Genomic DNA, 22,243 nt, shown 5'->3' on the forward strand with positions numbered 1-22,243 from the left:
AAAATCTGTCTAGCTCTGCCAAGAGGTTACAACTCGGTCATGTTTTGATCTTCCACAAACTCAGTGATCTACAGTAAAAAGGTTGAAGATCAAGCTTTGGACATGGCCGTGCCAATCCTTGGATGGAGCGTTAGTGTGGCAAGCTGAAGAGGAGAGTGTGTAGGAAAGACAGATGGCCCTGGAGGCTGTGGAGTGTTTTATATTATGGAGTCTCAAGTTGCTTACGCTGTATTCTTTAATCTCATCATGCGTTATAGAAGACTAAGTGCTCGTATGTTTGCAAAGGGAAATATCACGAAGCACTAAATGCACAGACACTAACTGTGACATCATTTTGTTAAAATACTGTACTGTATGTGTTTTTATCTTTATCTATCTTTATCTTTGATTGAACTAACTGACTTCAAGTTCAAGCGCAGCAGACATTTTGGGGAAAACAACACCAAACGGACAATATGAATGCTCAAGGCTTGGCACTTTCAGCATCTTGTTCAGTTTATTTTCCTGGGTTCTGTGGTTCCACTGCGTCAAATATTGTCGTGGTCTGAGCGTGGGTGAACAAACAGAGAAATAGAAACTATTGCTTTTTACTGTGGGGTCACAACCACTAGACTAGACGTCTCTCATATTTTCAGTCTGAGAATAAACCCATTACTTGCTCGTCTATACCGATAATTCAGTAGCTGACGGGGTTATATATGGACCTAATAAAAAGGTCAATAAGTGTAGCTACAAGGAATCATTGAGGATGTGTAGTAGTGCACTCAGTGTCTTATCACTGGACATTCTGTATACAACCATAGTGATAAACGCTGACTATTATTAGGTGTCTTATAATGATTCACAGGCAGCATGGTGGCTTAGTGCTGGTGTCTTGGTCCTACAGCGGTGGCCGTTTGAATCTCGCCTCACTCTTTTTACTGCTTTACATACTTATAAATGCTTAATCGGTGTCTGGAATGTCTTGAGTGTGTGTTATTGTAAAAGGCACAGACAGCCTTTGCGACCTGATAGGTCTCAGTACTTGTATGACCTTTTGTCCAGCGAGGCATACAAAGGGTGTTCAAGTCAAACCGGGACTTTTGATGTGCAGAATAACAAAACATTTATAAGAGTAAAAAATAAATGTGTGTGTCTATATAATCCCCTGCTACACTAATGCACTTATCCCAGCGTTTTACAAGTGCTTGGAAACCACCAAGGTAGAAATTTTTTTCAGGAGCCATGATCGGACTTCCGCCTTCTTCACATCTGAAACGCTGGCCTCCCAGGAACTCCTTTAATGGCTTAAACATGTGGAAATGGCTTGGAGTGAGGTCAGGACTGTTTGAGGCATAACTCCTAGACAACTCCCTGTAATCTGCAAGTGGTGTTGGAAAATGGTTGACACAATGCATCTTTTCCGCAAGATGGCAGGTCTTTTCTGCAAGTCTGAGCCACCTCGGCCGGGATCGTTCTTCATGGACGTACGGCATTCTTTAAGAGGTTCGCATCATTCAAATGTTTTACTAAGACTAAGAGTCTCGTTACCGTACTGTGCTTGAAGTCTTCTGTGAATGTCGAGTTTTATGGCTCCATTAACAAAAATTGTATCACGAGTCCCAGTTTGAGTTGAACGCCTCTCATATTCAGAAAATAACTCTTTTTGTCAGAATCTATCAATTTCCTCGTTCTAATACGTTATCATTACTATAATAACAACCTGCGCATGGACAACATGCACTTCTCACCCAGAACAAAACCTGACTGAATTATTTGTTAACAGTGATGGGAAAGTCTTCAGGAAAAACAAGGTTTATTACTGAATGTCCCAAAGGACCGTGATGAATAAGTGAGAATTTTATATTGATCAAAATATCATCAGCATCCATTGTCTTGTCTTTCTGTAAAAATAATTGGTCTAGGAAGTAGGCATAAAGAGAAACTGCCGATTATTACACACAAACACACACACACACATATACAACTAATTGCATGCTATCCCATTTGTGTCAAAGGTCACCTTCATATCAGTAATAGACAGAGAAAAGTGAAGGACTTTTCTAGTGCATTGTAGAATTGACCGTCTCCGATTGAGTGGATGAGGACGGATTTTCTTTACTAATTGGCCAATTTTCCCCAGCGGTGTGACGTCTCCCTGTAGAGCTGGAGCTTAGATCTGTGAACCCAGGAGGGAAAAAAAAACCAGTCACAATTAAATGATTAAATTGCATATTCTCTGTGTGGCCATGTAAATATGAATAAATATCGTCTACACTTATTGTTTATACCGCTTTATCCTGTAGTCAGGGTCGCGGGGACCTGGAGCCAATCCCAGGAGGCTGCGGGTACTCAAGGCAGGGTACACACAATTTGGGAACGTCAATTAGCCTAACCTGCATATCTTTGGACTGTGGGAGGAAAATGAAGTACCCAGAGGAAACCCACCAAACACAGGGAGAACATGCAAACTTCCCAAGACGGGAATCAAACCCGTACCCTGGAGGTGCAAGGCGACAGTGCTAACCCCTACACCACCGTGCCGCCTCCTGTATACATGCATTAAAATATTAATGTCAGTTATGTGTTAATTTTGGTTAAAGTATGTCTGAAATGTGCCTTTAAATTCGAGAAGGGCTTTTAAAATTGACACTTAATAATTTTTTATTTATATTATTTTAATCCTGTAGGTGAACGTCAGCTCAGCTGAAGGAAGTCTTTAAAAAAAAAAGAATTCTATTCTACTAGGAATGTTTAGGTCAAACCGGGATTTTTAAGTGCAGAGTAACAGAACTCAGTTATGAGAGTAAATCCCCTGCTACACTAATGCACTGATTTAAGTTTCACTATTGCTTGGACACCATCAAGGTAGAAAGTTTTTCCAGTACACCAGAGCCATGATCGGACTGCCTGCTTCACATCTGAAACCCTGGCCTCCCAGAAACTCCTTTGTTGGATGTTTCCTTTAGTGGAAAAAACAGCCAGGCTGGGAGTTATCGCCACATCCCCCGTACAGTCCTGACCTCGGTCCAAGCCCCACATGTTTGGGACATTAAAGTGGGTTCATGGGAGGCCAGCATTTCAAACATGACGCAGGCAGTTTGATCATGGCTCTGGTGTACTTAGAAAACATTCTACCTTTATGATGTCCAAGCAGTAGTTAAACACTGGGATAAGTGCATTAGTGTATTTGGGGATTATTTAGAGAAATAAAGGGAGTTTTTATTTTCCATCAAAAGTCCCGGTTTGACTTGAACATCCCTCATAACTAAATTGAATTAATATTTTCCCTACAACAGTTCACCTCACAGCTGTGGCCTCTCTATGGTCTGTAAGGCACTGTTTCTTTTTCAGTTACATCACATCTGTAATCTGAACATGTCCCAACAGTTGTCTCTGTAATCTATATCTCTAACCCTTTTCGAAAGCAATTGAAACCAAAGCAAATTTTTGCATGCCTCATTATGTGACCTTTAAAATTATGGAGTCCCCAAAATACCCCGTTTTGCTGATGTGGATGAACTGCGACATATAGCAAATGTTAAAAATGTCTGGTTTTCCCTGGAAGGTCACATGACTATTATGATGAATAGAAATTAAACGTCACGGCCGTGACACTGTATAATATTCTTATGTACGAAATTTGAGAAAAATTAATGCTGGCTGAAGTAAAGCTCCCGAAAAGTGTTTGCGAGTAAATAAAGTGAAAAGGCGTCACATTTTGTACCTTTTCCGTCCTTGAAGCCTTGCTGAGGTTCTGGCCCGGCGTGTTCCACGTCCCCTGCTGAGCAAAAGCCGGTCCAGATGGCTACCTGTCGTCTTGCTCCTTCTGACAGATGGCTCTGCTTTGCTGTTTGCTCAGGAAGCGCTGAAGTACCAGAAAGAGTTAAAGATTTAATTGTTAGTCTCCTCCAGAATGTTTTTCCAGTGTCCGCATGCCACACATAACTTCCTCGGCTTCAGGCAGGTATGATTACAGGCTGAGCCAGAATTACGATCTCGTTCCCAGGCGGACAGATTTCTCCCGCTACTCATTGTTCGGAGGAATTTTCACACTATCGCAGGAACGAGGCCACGGGTTCAGTTTGGGTTCAGTTTGTAGGGAGTTGGCTGGAGATATCAGCTCTCCGGAGAGACGGGTCACGTAAGGATTAGTGTAGAGCTCTGTTATTGGAGGAGAAGTACATGTACGGGTGGAAACAGTCTAGCACAATTTATTTAAGGAAGGAGTCTCTGAAACCGAAAATTTGTAAGAGAGAGCATTTGTTTCATGGATGTTCAACAAGAAGAAATGCAACTGGAAATTTGTAACAAGTACAGGATGCCACTGATGATTAATTAATTGTATAGAGTTGGAAGTAGAGGAGGCGGCACAGTGGTGTAGTGGTTAGCACTGTTGCCTAGCACCTCCAGGGTATGGGTTCGATTCCCGGCCAGGCTCGATTCCCATTTTGTGTGCATGGAGTTTGCATGTTCTCACCGAGCTTTGTGGGTTTTTTCTGGGTACTCTAGTTTTCTCACATAGTCCGAAGACATGCAGATTAGGCTAATTGCCGTATCCAAATTTCCTGAAGTGCGTGTGATTGTGCCCTGTGATGGATTGGTACCCGGTCCAGATGAATGAGTGAGAGTTGGACGGTTACGGTTCATTAGGAAGCGCTGTTAAGGGAAAATAATACATTTCCTGGTTTTACTTATTAATACTGAAATTAATGATGAAGCCAAATACATTGCTCAAAAAAAGCAACAACAAAAAAGGGGACCCCTTAGTCTCGGTTTGACTTGAACGGCGCTCATATTTTTCTATGGTTCAAGTCAAGTCAAATGTGTTCTTTTTTTTTTTTTGAGCAGTATATTATTAATGTTTCAGCTAAAAAATACAAGCATTCATTTTCAAAACCAGAAATCATTACTTTAAGCCTTTTCTTTCCTACAGTCGTTTACTCAAAGCAGAGCAGAGCAGAGCAGAGGTTTGCGTGCGTGACTCTCGCTTCTCTTCTATCACTCCCTGCTGCTTTTAATTATCACCAAAAAAGAGCTAAACTTTCCACTCAGTGCTCAGACACAGCCCTACTCATCACCACTGTCTCTCCCTGGCATCCTAAATCACACACTAGCGTCACCAGAGGGTGGACACATCTCCAGCTGTGTGGCAGCCCCTTGTAATTATTCTCAAGATTATTCAGTATTGCTCACTTTTAAATCCACACGGTACCTTTCAAAGACTGCGATTCTTTCACTGGTTGGAAAACAGCTGCTGATTTACTTACTTTAACTGAATCCAGTTCAGCATGGAAAACCAGGCTATATTTGTGTGTTTTGGGTAATACAGTACATATACAGATAGATAAAATAACTGTTGCCTCACATCTGCAGGGTTGGGTTCTTGAATCTTGTCACCGGTCCATGTGTGTGGAGTTTTAATGTTCATTCTGTGCTTGTTGGGTTTCTTCAGAATACCCCGGTGTCCAAACCTCTACAGTCCAAAGATATGCTATTGGCTGATTTGGTTTATAAATTGCCCATTGTGTATGATTGTAAGTACAGTATACTCTTGTGCCTAGTGATGTGTGCTCATCCTGTCCAGGGTATACCATGCCTTGCACATGAAGTTCACTGGAATATGAGCTAGTCTTTTGTGTCCTTATCAAAAACTATATTAGATTATATTAGAGAAAACCATTTGATCTCAGGTTCTAGTTAGAAAACATTGATTCCATAGGCCTGATTAGTGAACGCTTGGCTCAAATGAGAAAACTGTGGGGTCTAATACAGAAATCTTAGCATGTCATTGGTGATCCTGAGTTATAATGTTGATCATCTGAAATCCTTAGTCCTGACTTGATCACTTAATGATTATGTGCTAATACTTACCCAGACTTCTGGCTGCTTAACCAATAAAAGCTTACTTGACTTGATTGACTTGACTTGAGACTGCTAGGTTCCTAATGTATTCTGATTTGGTTTGAGGATGGCTTGTGACTAATGTTAACAATTCAAATGGCTTGACCTTTATACTTGAAGATCTGCTTGCAATATTTTGGAATGATTACCAGTAGGGCGAGTCCCCCTGACCACCACCACCCACTCCCTGTTTGGGTTCATCCAGTCTTGACAAAGCGTTCAGTTTGAATAATCGGGTAATTCTAATCTAAAATCAGGTGATGATCGCTTTATTGTTAATAGACTTAGTATTATCGGCACCATCAGTGAAAAACCCTTTGAAATTGTGTTTGATGATAAACAGTATAAAAAGCTGGTTGTGGGAAATACACGACTTGGCATCAGAGCTAATCGACCTTCCGCTAACATCAGGAGGGTTTTTTTCCCACATTCTTGTAGAAGAATTCTATATTTAGCTCAAATCCATTCGAAGAGCTGAGAATGATCAATCTCCCCGTGGTCTGGCTCCAGATGCACACTGCTCGAACATTGTGCTGACTCCTGCACATTTCCCCTGCCCTTGTCTTTTTACGAGAAGATGACAGATGAGAGACGGGATGACAGATTGAGAATTGACACCATGACTCAGTTTATTCTAAGAGACAGAGAACACATGAAGCTACTCATCATTTAAGTATTATTTCATTACACTTATGCACTCTCGTGTCTAGCTCTTTGATATCTACTTATTTGCCACTAAACAAAAGCTTGCTTCGTCCCTCTTAGCCGTGCTGCAGGACTGAATGAAAGCATCTGTGTTCTCCTTTAATGTTCTGTTCAGGTGGAACACGGAGCTTTTGAACTTGACTTTCTAATGAAAGCTATGCAAATGGCTATCCATCTGCACTCATATCACTACGCATGATGTCTCAGTGTCAGTTGTAGTAATGCAGTTATCCTTAAGTCTATTTAGACGGACATCATTACCATATTCTCCATACGCTAGTGTTATGCAGTCGTTTTGTGGAAATCTCTTCGAAACAGCACTTCATTTCCCTAGAAGTAGTCAGTCGTTGAAAAGACGTTGCGTAAATCAGAAACAAAAGCTGTAAAACCTGTACGAGCTAGAAACTCCACAATTTCCTAGACAGAGTGCGTAGACTTATAAGAGAGAGCGAGAGAAAATGTTTCTAATTAATACTGCAATAAAAAAATACCTTGGAGTCTTTAGATGTGCTAATAGAAATATTGCGCCAATTTGTTTTTTGCTCATATCCTTCACATGAATGGTGCCAATACTTTTGGGGCTGAGAACATTTTAATCAGATTAGCTTATCTTAAAACTCTTTTTAGTTATTGTGAACGGGTATAAAGTGGAAACTATTCCCTAACCTCCCCCATAACGCGTACACCCCATGCAACCGCTTGTTCTACAAAGACTCTCTGGAAATCTCTCTGGAATTTTAACTCGAGGGACGATTACGAGGAACTCGCCTCCACAGAGTAGATCCGTGCTTTTTGATTTGACGCCAGATTCAGAGATGCCGATAATACATGCTCGGCCAGACTTGTCCTTACACACACCATTTATTCATTTGGAGATAACACACATTAGTTAGAACTGCACATCGTAGAAGTTTCTTCATAGAGCTGAGTGATTAGATCGATTATCCGGTTTAACTGATATTGTGTTGCTCGACTTTGTATCAGGAATTATTGGAATTATTATAGTTCTGACGGAGTGATCTGATTGGACGAGAGGCATTCCATGAGCGGTGATAATAGATGGTAACAGCACTGGGACGTTTAATCATATGTATCACTCTGTGTCCCAGGTGTTCAACAATCATTTATTACAATAACTGTCGGTTGGTTGACAGCTGAAAGCAGGTTGGTATGGTTCATCATATGGAGAAGAGAGCAGCTACCTGCCAAAACCCACATTCAAATCCAGTCACAGGTGCACTTCCAGCAAGAAAAAACATCGTAACTTCATAAAAACCAGTTACCAGAACTAGTTAGTTCTACCACGCATGGAAGGATATGTGTAGGCGGAGCAAAATAACTGGTAAATAAACAAACAAATCATAATTTGTTGATGATGAATGTTTTTTGTGGCACTGTTCTATAAAAGCAATATTACACTCTCGGTTGTGTCTGGTGGCTCACTGGTAGGTGTTCCGCCTGTCATGCGGAAGGCCTGGGCTTGATTCGGTTTTGCTGGGTTGTATCACAGCGTGCTGATATCCAGCACAGCAGCACTCCATCCCATGTCATATTGCTTAAATATAACCCATTTGTATGCAGCGCAATCTTCCATAATGCGTACAGGATACATGACAGCACTGTACTGTTGAAGCAGGAGCTCGGTTGCATCCTGTTTGCCCTGCTGTCCATGTCTATCCTCACCTACAGTATAGTCACACGCTTTTTTTTTTTTTTTTTTTTAAGGAGTGACTGAAATAATCAAATTGTAAGTGGAAGAAATAAGGTTCCTACGGCAGGGTTACACGTTTTAGCTTGCATCTTAGGGTTCTTCATGACAGGGTGAGGAGCTCGGCAGTATACAGCAGCATTAGGAATGACCTGCTGCTTTTTTGAATCAAGAGATTTGGGCATCTTACATCAATTCCCACTAGCACCGTATAAAAAATGTCCCACTGGACTGAGACCTCGGGGCAAACCCAGGCCCCTCTAGAGAAATTATATCAACAGACGGCTTGGGAAAGTCTGGAATCTGGGCTGGGGAAAGAGACATCTGAGATGACCTTCTCGGCTTGGTGCCTCTGTGAGATCTACCAGGAATATCCGTAAAAAAATGAACAAAGAACCTACTGGCATTATCGTCATCACCAGAACAGATCAATCACAGACGTAGCTTCAATTTTCAAGCTTTTTAAATGGAGTCTTGGAGCGGGAAGATATGTATAGGACAAGAGTTTTTAGACATACAACTCTCTTTATACGGCAGGATTTGTTCTAAATAAATTTTGGGTGTCATAGACCCGTAAGAGTTGATACATAACCGAATTGATTTTTTTCCTAAGGACATTTATCGAGATGCTGGTGCTGGAAATATACTCCTTTGGGCTTAGATTGGATTCCTTAGAATCAGAAATTCTACAAATATAGCCCTGTTTGGCCAAATTACATATTAGTGACGAAAATGAAGTGTAAATATAACTTGTTTTTAAGTGGAATGCAGTGAGGGATAAGCGGGAAGGGATGGGATTTAGTGGGAAGGCAGATTTAAGTAAAAAATGCCCAGATGAATGTTGTTGATCATATTAAAAAAAAAAAACATACGCAACAAGGAAAACATCATCTACGCCAAATTTTTATTAAAATCATCTTCCAAGACCCATGCAACTCTTTTTAAGCCCCCATGAGTGTATTATTCAGGTGTAAAAACAGGGCAAGCCTATGATACATGTTGAAAATAACTGTTGTTCTTAAGAGGGGTGGTTTTTCAAATTGTAGCCTGCACTCTTAAACGAAGTCTTGCACACACACACACACACACACACACACACACACCCTCTCTGACAGGGAGTATTTTAGTTTGGGTGTTGCACAAAAGTGGTGTTGAGCAAACAGATGGTCACTGGAATATTCCTGGATGTCATGGGGAATGCGAATGGCGAATGGCGAATGGGAGGCAGCTGAGTCAGCGCTGAAGGTCTTTCAATAAAAAAAAAGGGAAAAAAGGACCAGACGAGAAGAAAACAACCTGTTAATGAAATTCATGTGACCTGGTGCTTCTGTGATGACAAGATTATCAATCTAGTGATCAAGAAAACAATAGTCATTCACTTCGAGTTGATTACTGGGGATGACTTGATTAGGTCGGTCACATGTCCTTCTATGTATCGAACATTCCAAGTAAGAGGGTGTGTTTTTTTCCTTGACAGTAATAACCTAAAACCGTTCCAAGTTTCTCATCTCATCGCCAAGTTAAAAAGTAATCCCTGCCTCCTCCTGCAGCCTCGATGACCTCCAAGATGGGCCTCATTTTATGCAATAGTCATTAGTCAGGGAGAACTGACGTGTGTATAGTTGCGACACCACTTATTGCGAGTTCAGCCCCACTGTTCGTAAACATACACTTCCCAAAATGACAGTGTCCCAAAGATAGATTATGTCATGTGGTTTGTTTTTTACTGTGTCCTCATGCTATGCTGCCAGGTTGACGTGAGTCTGTGTGAAAGCAAAGCAGGGACGTGAGAAGGAATTGCAGGAATGTTTAACTGCCCGTTCAAGGGCAACTTCAGAAAGCAAAGGAATAATAAAAAGAGGCTTATATGTGCTTGTGTAAAGAGTTCTTTTAAGAAGTTTAAAATGTTATGTATGGTGTCTGAAGGTGGGGATTAATTTTTTTATAACAACAGGTTTATATTAATGCGCTCAGGATAATACGTTATTGTTTTTTAAATATCCGGCCAAAAAAAAAGAAAAACCCCACTTCAGAAGGGTCAAATTGTTGGCCAGCACCAAGTACAGTACTGAAAATAATAAAGGAGATTTAAAATGATTGGAATTGGGTTAAGAACGCTGTTAAACACCTTTTTAAAAACCTGTAAGGACTGTGCTGAACCATCAACTTTGTGGTTGAAATGTGTTCAGAAAAAAATAAATGAGGGTCACTTAAAGGTTTTGGAAGGATGAATGGTAAAAAAAAAAAAGAAAAAAAAAAGGAAATCATAACTATGTTAAAAGTAAAAGTAGGAGTATTTCCACATGCACACAATGTGAACTGGGACTTATCAGGTGTTCAGCCATAAGAAAACCACATGTTAGTGAGATTAACCAGAAAAAGAAAACACTTACATTTGCTACGGAGCATAAAGATTGGACTTTGAAGCGATGGAAAAAGGCCATGTGGTCTGATGAGTCCAGATTGACTCTATTCCTAAGTGATGTGCGCATCAGGGTAAGAAGAGAAGCACATGAAGCGATGCATCCATCATCCACCCTCTGTACAAACCTCTGGAGGCAGCGTTATTATCTGGGTTTGCTTTAGTTGCCCAGGTCTAGGCTCAGCATACGGCCTTATTCCCGGACTCTTCGAAATCTTAGAGTCTTCATTGCTGGCTGTGTTTTCCGCCACAGGAAAGTCATCAGGACTTTACACAATCTGGTTTCACTTGAAATTGAAAAGCTCCATTTTTTTTTAACCTCATTAACTTCAATAGTGATATAATAAGGATGTGGTGAGGGAACAAATATTTATAGCTGCTATAATATTTTTTTACATTCAAAAACATTATGTTTAAAATATTTCTTTGCAGTTTGTTCACAATTATATTTTTCATTTTGTTGTCCATCACCTAAGAAAAAGTTTAAAGTTTAGGGTAATGATTTGAGGAGAATGTTTTGCTGAACTTCTTGCTTGGTGCGTTTCTTGTCTAGCTACATACTGTGTTTTCAATTCAAGCCAAAGTGCTGAAACATTTCCCTTAGAGCAGACTGTTATTCTGTCCTTTTTTTCTTAGTTGGTATAGGAAGTGAGGCAGCGGAATAGGTGACTGCTCGTCCAGACTCCCTGCTCATGTGTGCCAATCCTCATTGAGACGAGCAAATGGTCAACAGGCTGGTATGAAGCTGCCAAGTACAGAGTTCAATCTAGGGAGTATTAAGACAAAGAGATATTTTTATCAGCTTAAATTTGTCTTTATTGCAGTCTTCAGGGGATTTTAAGACTCCTTAATAGGTAAAGTCGGGAAACTTGTAGAATGTCTGGAATGTCAAGTTATCTGAGCTGTTAGTAAGGCCATGGGCGTTATCGGTTTGGAAGCATCTAAAGGTAAAGGGACAATTTTATGATCGTTATCTTTTCATAAGAAAGTGTTATTGTAGCACGGTTGCGTTTACATCCTCAATGAAAAAACAGCCAGCATTAAAAAGTTGACATATTATAAAAAATTTACTTTCTTTCATTTGTAATTGTAGGCACGCAAATGAGTCTCCAATATATGTGTGTGTGTGTGTGTATATATGTGTGTGTGTATACAAGCAAAAGCAAAAACAAGCAAATTAGATTTCATTCACCCCCCCTCGCCCCGACTGTGACCTCATATAACAATATATGTTATACAGTGTTATATGTTCCCTGAGGGGGCGTGGCTCATCAGTAGCTCATTAACATAGATACTAAAACAGCACATTTGGTGGAGGAGGAGGAGAAGGAGTGAAATAGAGGGGGGTTGAGGTATGAAAAATCCATAATCTGAGCGGTATTAAAGTTAAATCGTTACCAGACACACTTTGCACCACCTCTGAGAACTTAAATAAGTAGTAAAATATGGAACCTTTAAATGTAATCTTTAAATGTATAAGATATTAGTCGTGGTGGGGTACCATCTTTTTCTCCCCTCCTATTAACAAGATTTGTTCAATACACTCTGTAATGTAGCATTAAGTAAAAGAGTAATTATTTATAATTTCGCAGTCCAGTGTCACCAGGAGAGAACGGATTCCCTTTGGAGTCTGGTTTCTCTGTAGGTTTCTTCATCGTAGAGCTGGCCCTTAGCTCAATCGTTATGGATCTAAATCTACCCTTCATCCAGATTTCTATCTAAGCTGCTTTGACATATTGGCGTAGCTCTTTAAACTTGACCTGAACTCAGTTTCTGTCATTACTATGTACATGTTTGGAAGAATAACCTTTCCCTAGCAGTGTAACATATAACGTTGACATAAAAAAAAACATCCCTTGTTTTTACTCTCAAGGTTATGTGTACATAGACGATAATTCCATCTCATCACAAGATCCTATCAGCAGGAGCTAATCCGTATCACTGTTTGACCCTCCTGTATGAGTAACAGTGCAGACTGTGTGGGAATACAAAGGCAAATATTATATTCAGTATAGAGGTGGTCATTATCTGACTCGGATCTTGAAGCACGTGTGTTATAGTTTATGGAGTTATTAATATATGATGACTGATTCGTTCCAGAAAAAAGAGGTATACTGGAAGGTAATCAAACTATTATGATCGCTAATTATACCTTTACAGTAACCTTATTACTGCTCAATTAATTACGTAAAAACAGGGTATAGACCTGTGCAATTATCTAATTACAAAAGGCTATAATTAAGTACAGGCTTTACAGGTATATGCACAATCAGTTATTTCTGTAGAATGTGTCAATAATTTATATATTTTTAATAAATTTTAAGGTGCTAAATAAATACAGTATTAGAAAAATTGTGCTGTTATTTGCTGTTAACCTTATCGGTAATTAAGCTATATTACATTAGGGAGAGTGCTGTTGTGTTGGATTAATCACGACTGTGATGATTTCTTTTATACAACAGTTCTGTATACACCATTTATTATTAACAGATTGGGATTTGTTTCTTTATTTAATCAGTTATTTTGCTCAGTTATTTTTACTGGAGTATACTCCATAGTCACTGGAGTGAAAGTAGTTTTTAAACAATGAAAGTGATAGACTGTCCTGTAAATCACGTAAGTTTCTCTTTATATTTCCACTTATTCTGATTTGGAATTTTACCTTTGTTAATTTCCGGGTTGCAGGTTGAATCCCATTTAGTGATAAATTGAAAGTTAGTGCATTAAGTAGGACATGCAATCCATTTTCACAAACACTAAGTAGGGCCTGTGATCATGGGTTGGAGAGCGATTTAAAAATCAGCACTATGTTAGGAGCTAGTTAGCTTTGTACCTGTTTAAAAAAAAACTGACATTTTTGAATGGAATCAATTATTAAGGAGTCAAAGGGTTTTTTTTTAAGATGACAAATGTTATCTGATTTGTTTTTCTTGCTGAAAGTGCTTCTGTGACTGGTTTGGGTTTTTTTTTGGCAGGTAATTGCTCTCTCTTCAGTATGGCGGACAGTACAGACCTACTTTTACAAATACTGCGACTGACCGTGTAATTGATAACTTATGAATTGACAACTCGTGTGTGTGTGTGTGTGTGTTTGTTTTTACTTTGTTTGCCAAGTAGATTATATGAGAGAAATGTCATATTATAATGAAAATTTAATAGCATCTCCATGGAAACCTCCCCGACCAGAAATAGAAACAGAACATAATTAATTATTATACTTATTCATCAAAAATCCAGTATAGATCAGTTCCACACAATGAGAAATTGTGTTGTTTTATATATTAGTTTTCTTTATTGATCATAAAAGACATTCCCAAACTTCTATTTTATCATAGGTTTGTTTGTATTTTTTCTTTCTTGGCTTTCTGTTTTTCTTTGTATTATTATTATTATTATTATTTTTCCTTCTAACTAGGTGTAGTTTTCTCCATGCATTTTGTGCTTCAAACTTCAAAATTGTGCCTCAAGCCTCACAAAAATTGCTCATATTGGCTAGCTGTTTAGCTATCAGTGTAGCATTTTTTTTTTGTGGCAGGTTAGCTGATATTAGCTAGCTAGCTAGCTACACTGACCAGGAACAGTAAGAATTATATAACTTTAAAAATTCATTTCAGTAATTCTAGGTCATTTTATCCAACTGATGAAATAAATATTAAATAGATTTCCCTTACAGAAATCCTGTCAGGTTAGCTCATGTTAGCCAGCTAGCTAAAATATGTAAGAACAATAATAAACATAAAATCCTCTCAGAAATCCTGTCAGGTTAGCTCATGTTAGCCAGCTAGCTAAAATATGTAAGAACAATAATAAACATAAAATCCTCTCAGAAATCCTGTCAGGTTAGCTCCTGTTAGCCAGTTAGCTAAAATATGTAAGAACAATAATAAACATAAAATCCTCTCAGAAATCCTGTCAGGTTAGCTCATGTTAGCCAGCTAGCTAAAATATGTAAGAACAACAATAAACATAAAATCCTCTCAGAAATCCTGTCAGGTTAGCTCATGTTAGCCAGCTAGCTAAAATATGTAAGAACAACAATAAACATAAAATCCTCTCAGAAATCCTGTCAGGTTAGCTCATGTTAGCCAGTTAGCTAAAATATGTAAGAACAACAATAAACATAACATCCTCTCAGAAATCCTGTCAGGTTAGCTCATGTTAGCCAGCTAGCTTAAATATGTAAGAACAACAATAAACATAAAATCCTCTCAGAAATCCTGTCAGGTTAGCTCATGTTAGCCAGCTAGCTAAAATATGTAAGAACAACAATAAACATAAAATCCTCTCAGAAATCCTGTCAGGTTAGCTCATGTTAGCCAGCTAGCTAAAATATGTAAGAACAATAATAAACATAAAATCCTCTCAGAAATCCTGTCAGGTTAGCTCATGTTAGCCAGCTAGCTAAAATATGTAAGAACAATAATAAACATAAAATCCTCTCAGAAATCCTGTCAGGTTAGCTCCTGTTAGCCAGTTAGCTAAAATATGTAAGAACAATAATAAACATAAAATCCTCTCAGAAATCCTGTCAGGTTAGCTCATGTTAGCCAGCTAGCTAAAATATGTAAGAACAACAATAAACATAAAATCCTCTCAGAAATCCTGTCAGGTTAGCTCATGTTAGCCAGCTAGCTAAAATATGTAAGAACAACAATAAACATAAAATCCTCTCAGAAATCCTGTCAGGTTAGCTCATGTTAGCCAGTTAGCTAAAATATGTAAGAACAACAATAAACATAACATCCTCTCAGAAATCCTGTCAGGTTAGCTCATGTTAGCCAGCTAGCTTAAATATGTAAGAACAACAATAAACATAAAATCCTCTCAGAAATCCTGTCAGGTTAGCTCATGTTAGCCAGCTAGCTAAAATATGTAAGAACAACAATAAACATAAAATCCTCTCAGAAATCCTGTCAGGTTAGCTCATGTTAGCCAGCTAGCTAAAATATGTAAGAACAACAATAAACATAAAATCCTCTCAGAAATCCTGTCAGGTTAGCTCATGTTAGCCAGCTAGCTAAAATATGTAAGAACAACAATAAACATAACATCCTCTCAGAAATCCTGTCAGGTTAGCTCATGTTAGCCAGCTAGCTAAAATATGTAAGAACAACAATAAACATAAAATCCTCTCAGAAATCCTGTCAGGTTAGCTCATGTTAGCCAGCTAGCTAAAATATGTAAGAACAACAATAAACATAAAATCCTGTCAGGTTAGCTCATGTTAGCCAGCTAGCTAAAATATGTAAGAACAACAATAAACATAAAATCCTCTCAGAAATCCTGTCAGGTTAGCTCATGTTAGCCAGTTAGCTAAAATATGTAAGAACAATAATAAACATAACATCCTCTCAGAAATCCTGTCAGGTTAGCTCATGTTAGCCAGCTAGCTTAAATATGTAAGAACAACAATAAACATAAAATCCTCTCAGAAATCCTGTCAGGTTAGCTCATGTTAGCCAGCTAGCTAAAATATGTAAGAACAACAATAAACATAACATCCTCTCAGAAATCCTGTCAGGTTAGCTCATGTTAGCCAGCTAGCTTAAATATGTAAGAACAACAATAAACATAAAATCCTCTCAGAAATCCTGTCAGGTTAGCTCATGTTAGCCAGCTAGCTAAAATATGTAAGAACAACAATAAACATAAAATCCTCTCAGAAATCCTGTCAGGTTAGCTCATGTTAGCCAGCTAGCTAAAATATGTAAGAACAACAATAAACATAAAATCCTCTCAGAAATCCTGTCAGGTTAGCTCATGTTAGCCAGCTAGCTAAAATATGTAAGAACAAAAATAAACAAAATCCTCCCAGAAATCCTGTCAGGTTAGCTCATGTTAGCCAGCTATCCAGAAGGGTTTTTGTCGCTAGCTGAAATTAAACACAAGGAACATTCATATAACCTAAAATCCCCCTGAAATCATCTGCTTGGGAAGAAGTTGAAACTGGGCTTGCATAGTCTTTATCATGGCATGGTTCGAGTTTAACAGTTAAAATGCTAATTACTGAAGATAAAGCCGTTTCCTCTGGTGTGATGCAAATGCCAGTCTGCTGGTGGTCTATAGATTGTGCCTCTCAAGTGCCTTTGATGGGAAAGATAGCCATTTGGGTCCACTTGTGTATACCGCTACATTAAACAGCTATGCAGCAGCAGCACTAACTGATAAGAGTGAGTAACTCTTTAGAGAATCCATTTAGCGACGGTAACTTCTGTGCTTATTTGTACAACCAGAATTTACATTAACTGTAGGTTCCGGATATACAAGTGCAGAAGTTTATTGTCACTGAAAGGCATATACATTTGAAAATACTTTACACAACGTACAATGGTGAGTTGAAATACTCCTCAAAATCATTATGTAACGTTACTTTAATGTCAAAAAGGACACCGGGTCATTTTTTAAACTTCCTGAAGTCTATCAGATGCCTCTTAAAATTTCATCCATCACAACCGAAATTGAAGTTAACAAAACCATGTTATGTCTGTGCAGTGTGCATGTGCACATGTCACATGAAAATCCCATATTTAACGAATATTGAAATCATGCATGGCTGTAATGAGCTTATCAGATTTTTTACATGTGACATGGAGCAAACCGAGACCATATTAACATTCCAAAATTTGTTCATTCCATATACCCGTGGTTTGTTATTTTGGTTGATTGACACACTGTGCAGATGTGGTCCATCATCAATCATACCATCAAATTGACGTTTATGTGATTGGCTGAAATTGGAGGAGACATCTAATGTCAGCGAGGCCTCAAAAATCCACGGACGATTGCAGGGACTAAATGCCTAGCAGTTTGCTGGGATAAGAGTTCACGAATGCCTAGCAGTTTGTAAATGCAGAATTGCCAGTTTATAAATAAGTGTACACACAAAATATTTTAATCATGTGACATTTATATATGGGTCAAGAAATACATCTGTGAATCATTGTGAAACTGATCTTACTCCACAGCAGGACAGCACTTCGCTGTACACATGGATAATGACTCAAAACCTACTGTGAAAGTAACCGGAGAGCCTCTTAAGGCACAGAAATGGAATGTTTTTAAAGAGCTGAGTCAGTCAGCAGACCTCGAGCCAATTAAACACACTTTTTTGTTTCTGAAAACAAAACCGAAAGGCAAACCGAAAGGTCCCACAATTTTGGGAAGTGCATGAATTTCAAATGTCATTGACTATCATTTTTGCATCCTAGTATTAAAAGTAATTCTTATATTTATGATTTGTTCAATTAGATTAGTTTTTCCAATAACTTTTGAGCATTTGATCCAACAAGAAAAATAATAATAATTAAAATTGCATTCTAAATACTTACGGACCTGACAGTATATTGCAAAAAAAGTGCTTTCGCAGAGACCACTGACATAAAAAAAAAAAAAAAAGAATGACTCTGCACCTTTAGCTAGATGTGTAATAGTGTAAACATCAGACCAGGTTTATTGCAGCAGAGCAGATTGCTGATGAATGTGTGTCTCTCTCTTTTTTCTCACGTTCTCTCTGCCTTTTTATCCTCACACTTACTCCCTCTGTCCGTCTCTATTTCTCTCTTGTTTTGACTCTCACGTATACACTCATATTCATTACCTCCGCCCCCCACCCCCCATCCCCTCCCTCTCTCTCTCTTTGTAGAGTGCTGAGCTGTCAGTGGGATGGTAGAAGGGTGGAGTGGAGTCCAGGCTGAAGGAGCATGGTGAAGCACCAACCCCTGCAGGTCTATGAGAGACAACTGTGCTTGTCCTGTCTAACAGGGATCTACGGCTGCCGCTGGAAACGTTACCAGCGCTCACATGATGACACCACAAAGGTGAGGTTTGCCTTTCTTTTGTTTCCTTTTACAACGCATCGCCACTCGTCGTGGTTACTATGGCAAAAAAGTGTTATATCATGGTGCGTAGAAGACATTTTATTGTATGATGTACAAGGGATGTTTAGGCGCACAATAACAGAACGCAGTTCTAAGAGTAAATATTTCCTTTATTTCTCTATATAATGCCCTCCTACACTAATGCACTAGCACTTCAGTGGTCCTAGGATACTATCAAGGTCTGTCTGAAACTCTGGCCTCCTTGGGAACACCTTTAATGATTCAAACATGTGGAAATCGCTTGAAGCGAGGTCAGGACTCTATGGGGGATGTAGCAGTAATTCCTAGCCCAGCCTATAATGTGAAAGCGGTGTTGATGAATGATTTCGTGAAGAGTTCAGTACTTGTGGGTACAAGATGCATCTCGTTCTGCAAGTTGGTGATAAGTTTTCCATTGATTTTTGTTACACCCGCTGAATGTTCATGCTCCGTGCCACCTCTGCCAAGATCGTCATTCACAGACCTATGGCCTTCTTTAAAACGTTTGCAGCATTCAAATGTTTTACTGCAGCTAAGAGTCTCATCATCCTACTGTGCTTGAAGTCTTCTGTGAATGTTAATCGGTTTTCCACCTTCATTAACCAGAAATGTCAGATATATGGAGACCAATATATTGTTAAAAACAGAAATGCAGAAAAAAGAAAGTGTGCATTGTGAAAGTTGCGAAGCAAACCAGCGCTAGTCAATATTTTAAGAAATGTAAAACAGACATGTTATAAATTGTCATATTGTTAATATATACAGTGACAAAAATATGTAACTGTAAATCTGAACTTTGAGCCATGTTTCGAAAGGGATTTGAGTCACCGGAAATAACAGCCATGCAGGGAGAGTGAAAATTGTACTAGATAGGCATCAGTCTGGAGGCCTGAAGGACCGGGTGTATCCTTTCAAGCAACTTTTGAATCCTTAAACGCTATCTTGATTTTGGGAACCAAACACCAGAACGCTGAATTATCAGAATTACATAGAAAAAATATCTTAATTTGTTAAAAAAAAAAAAAAAAAAAAAAGCTTTACATTTGAGAGACTCACCCTCCAGGAACTCTTTTAACAGTTGTGTATGATTGCGTGTACAGTTCCCACAGACAGATGCGTCTCTTCCACGAGTTGCCGGCAAGTTATCCATTGATTTTCAAAGATCAGACGTTTGACTCACTGAATGTTCACAGGAATTACTACAGTTGGCTCTGAGCCACCTCAGCCAGGATCGGCGTTCTTTAAAATGTTTGCACAATTTAAATGTTTTACTGCGACTAAGTGTCACATCCCCTTTTGTGCTTGTACGTTAACTTGTTTTACACCTTCATTTGGCAAAAATTTTATCAAGTCCCGGTTTGACTTGAGCGCCCTCCTGTATATTCCATAATTCCACCAACCTTATGTTAATTTTTCTGTAAATGATTTTCAGAGCTGCATCTTCAAAGTCAAATGTCTAATTAATTGCCTTTAATGCCAGTATGTGTTTTTTGCCCACATCACAGCTTTCATGTAGTTAATTAGTGGATGTGGTGTTCTATTCTGCTGAGTTCCTGAATTATTTATATGCACTGTGTGTAGACTGCCAACAAATAGCATTTTCTTTATTATATAATGCAGTAGCAGAGGCCAAGCGTGTAATATGCAGCACTTTATTTTAGTCAAAGCACCACTGTGTGCAAGTCCTGCAGCATCATATGTTGAAACTCAAAGCATTTCTTAAGAATTTCACCTGAATTGTTTTGCCACCTGTTGTTTAAGTAAACAAAATGACACACCGCACCGTTTCCATCCTCACACTTTTACTCCTCGACGCTGTTCAAGTCAGTAGGTGTGAAGTGTGAGCGGAGTCGAGCAGCTGGTCTGTAGGCTTATAGTACTGTTACATATTGAGCGTTGGCTCACTTTTATATGTTGTTTTCTTTTTTTTTTTCCAAACCCAACTAATAAGGAATAATAGTAGAGCTGGACGATGTGCAAGAACTCTCGAAAAGCAGTTGCGAAGGTAATTTTCCCATATGACTCTTTCTGACTTTGTCACGACTGTTTGCACTGGAGACTTCTTCCATAAGTGCCAAGCAAACGTCTTTTTACAAAAAGTTTCACTATATAGATGGTTATGTACTGTAGTAAATAACATCTTTTTTTTTTAGATCTTTATAGATTTTCTTTGATAACTTGGATTTGGATAATTTGCAGTACAAATTCCTGTGAATAAGTTACTACAGAAACGATAATGTATCTGAAAAAGCGCTTTAATATATTTTAAATGTATTTAAATTGCGTATTTTTGTTTATGCTGCTGATGAAGATTAAGATTAGGTTCTGACCAATCAAAATTAAGAATTCTCCAGCACTGTCGTATGCAATCTATATATATATTTTTTATCAAAATACCTTGAGGAGAGGTTGGTGAGGTGGTAATTGCTGCAGCTGCTGTAATGGAAGTGATAACAGGAACTACGTTGTTTCAGAGAGTTTTTAAATGAATTAAACACATTAAATTGATATGTTGCTTATTAGCAAATTAACATTGTTAGCCATGACGAATTGCAATATGGAGTAAAACGTTGTACGATGTACAGTAAAAGAAAATTACACATTTTAACAGCTCATATTAATATTAGTCTATTTTTTGCATGCAATGCTGTTTTTTACTGGTATTGTTTTTTTCATAAGGAAAACTATACTCCATAAAAAAGCATACAATTTTTTATTTATTTATATTTCTTAAGTTTAAATGGTCACGTCCACCTACGCCCTTGCATAAAAAGCTCGAACAAGAACCGCTCTACTCGACAGCCTCCTGTCAAAAGAATGCACATCGCTGGGCAGGTTTGGCGCTTGGCCCTGATGAGAGTGGGTGTCTCTCTGCGGCTGCCCTCGAGTGTTAAAGTGTTCAGTTGTTTTACTTTATTTTTTTATGTTTTTAACCGTGGATGACACTGTGTCATTACCGTGCTATGATTTGAAGCCTCTCTGCCATGTTTAGGAGTGGAGTAATGAAGCCAGAATGAACAGAGCTCTCAGGAGGCGGCTTCACGATATAATTAGTTTTGTTCCAAACCACTTTGCATGAATTAGCATTGTGGTGGATGTTTAAGGAGGGTGAGTTTAATATGCCCCCTGAGTACGAGTGCCTCGGGCAGAGTTATGTCAGATAGATGGTGCAGTAGGCAAGAGTACAGAGTACAGCTGAAAGTGCTAAGTTAATGTGAGCTTATCTTAGAATAGGAGTGAACTTAAAAGAGAAAAAAACAGCGAGAGCTGGAGATGTATTTATTGTAATTATAAAAGATTCTGTGGGAGAATATCATAATATTCACATAGTCACAATATCACAATATCTTATCAAAAGTAGTGTCTGATATTGTATGTGTAATGTAAGCTCTCGCTCTCTCTCATATATACATACATATACACACACACAGTGGAACCTTAAATTACAAGAACAATTCTTTCCGGAAGCAGGCCCGTATTTCAAAACACTCGTTATTCAAAGCAAATTTTCTCATAAGAAATAATGGAAATTCAAATGATTAATTCCACAGCCCAAATAAAATAAATACATAAAAATAAACCCGCACTTTACGTTTAAAAATAGTAAAAATAAATCCTGACAGGAGTTTTTCCGTTTATGCGCGCAGGTGCTGTGTACGTGTGAATCTA

At 38.5% G+C, this 22,243-nt stretch overlaps 1 protein-coding gene across 4 annotated transcripts in view; it reads left to right on the top strand.

The window, feature by feature from the left end:
* Window positions 1-22,243, top strand: part of gdpd5b (glycerophosphodiester phosphodiesterase domain containing 5b) — a 68,063-nt gene that overhangs the window by 2,883 nt on the left and 42,937 nt on the right. For all 4 annotated transcript variants that reach the window (XR_008361359.1, XR_008361360.1, XM_053507831.1 and 1 more), the window contains exon 2: window positions 18,361-18,535. Coding sequence is in view for 2 of the 4 variants with exons in the window: in XM_053507831.1 (XP_053363806.1) it covers window positions 18,419-18,535 (117 nt within the window). In the remaining 2 variants the exon portion in view is untranslated. The remainder of the gene's footprint in view (window positions 1-18,360; window positions 18,536-22,243) is intronic.

Source organism: Clarias gariepinus, chromosome 11 (genome assembly GCF_024256425.1).
Source record: "Clarias gariepinus isolate MV-2021 ecotype Netherlands chromosome 11, CGAR_prim_01v2, whole genome shotgun sequence".
NCBI classification, from domain to species: Eukaryota; Metazoa; Chordata; class Actinopteri; order Siluriformes; family Clariidae; genus Clarias; species Clarias gariepinus.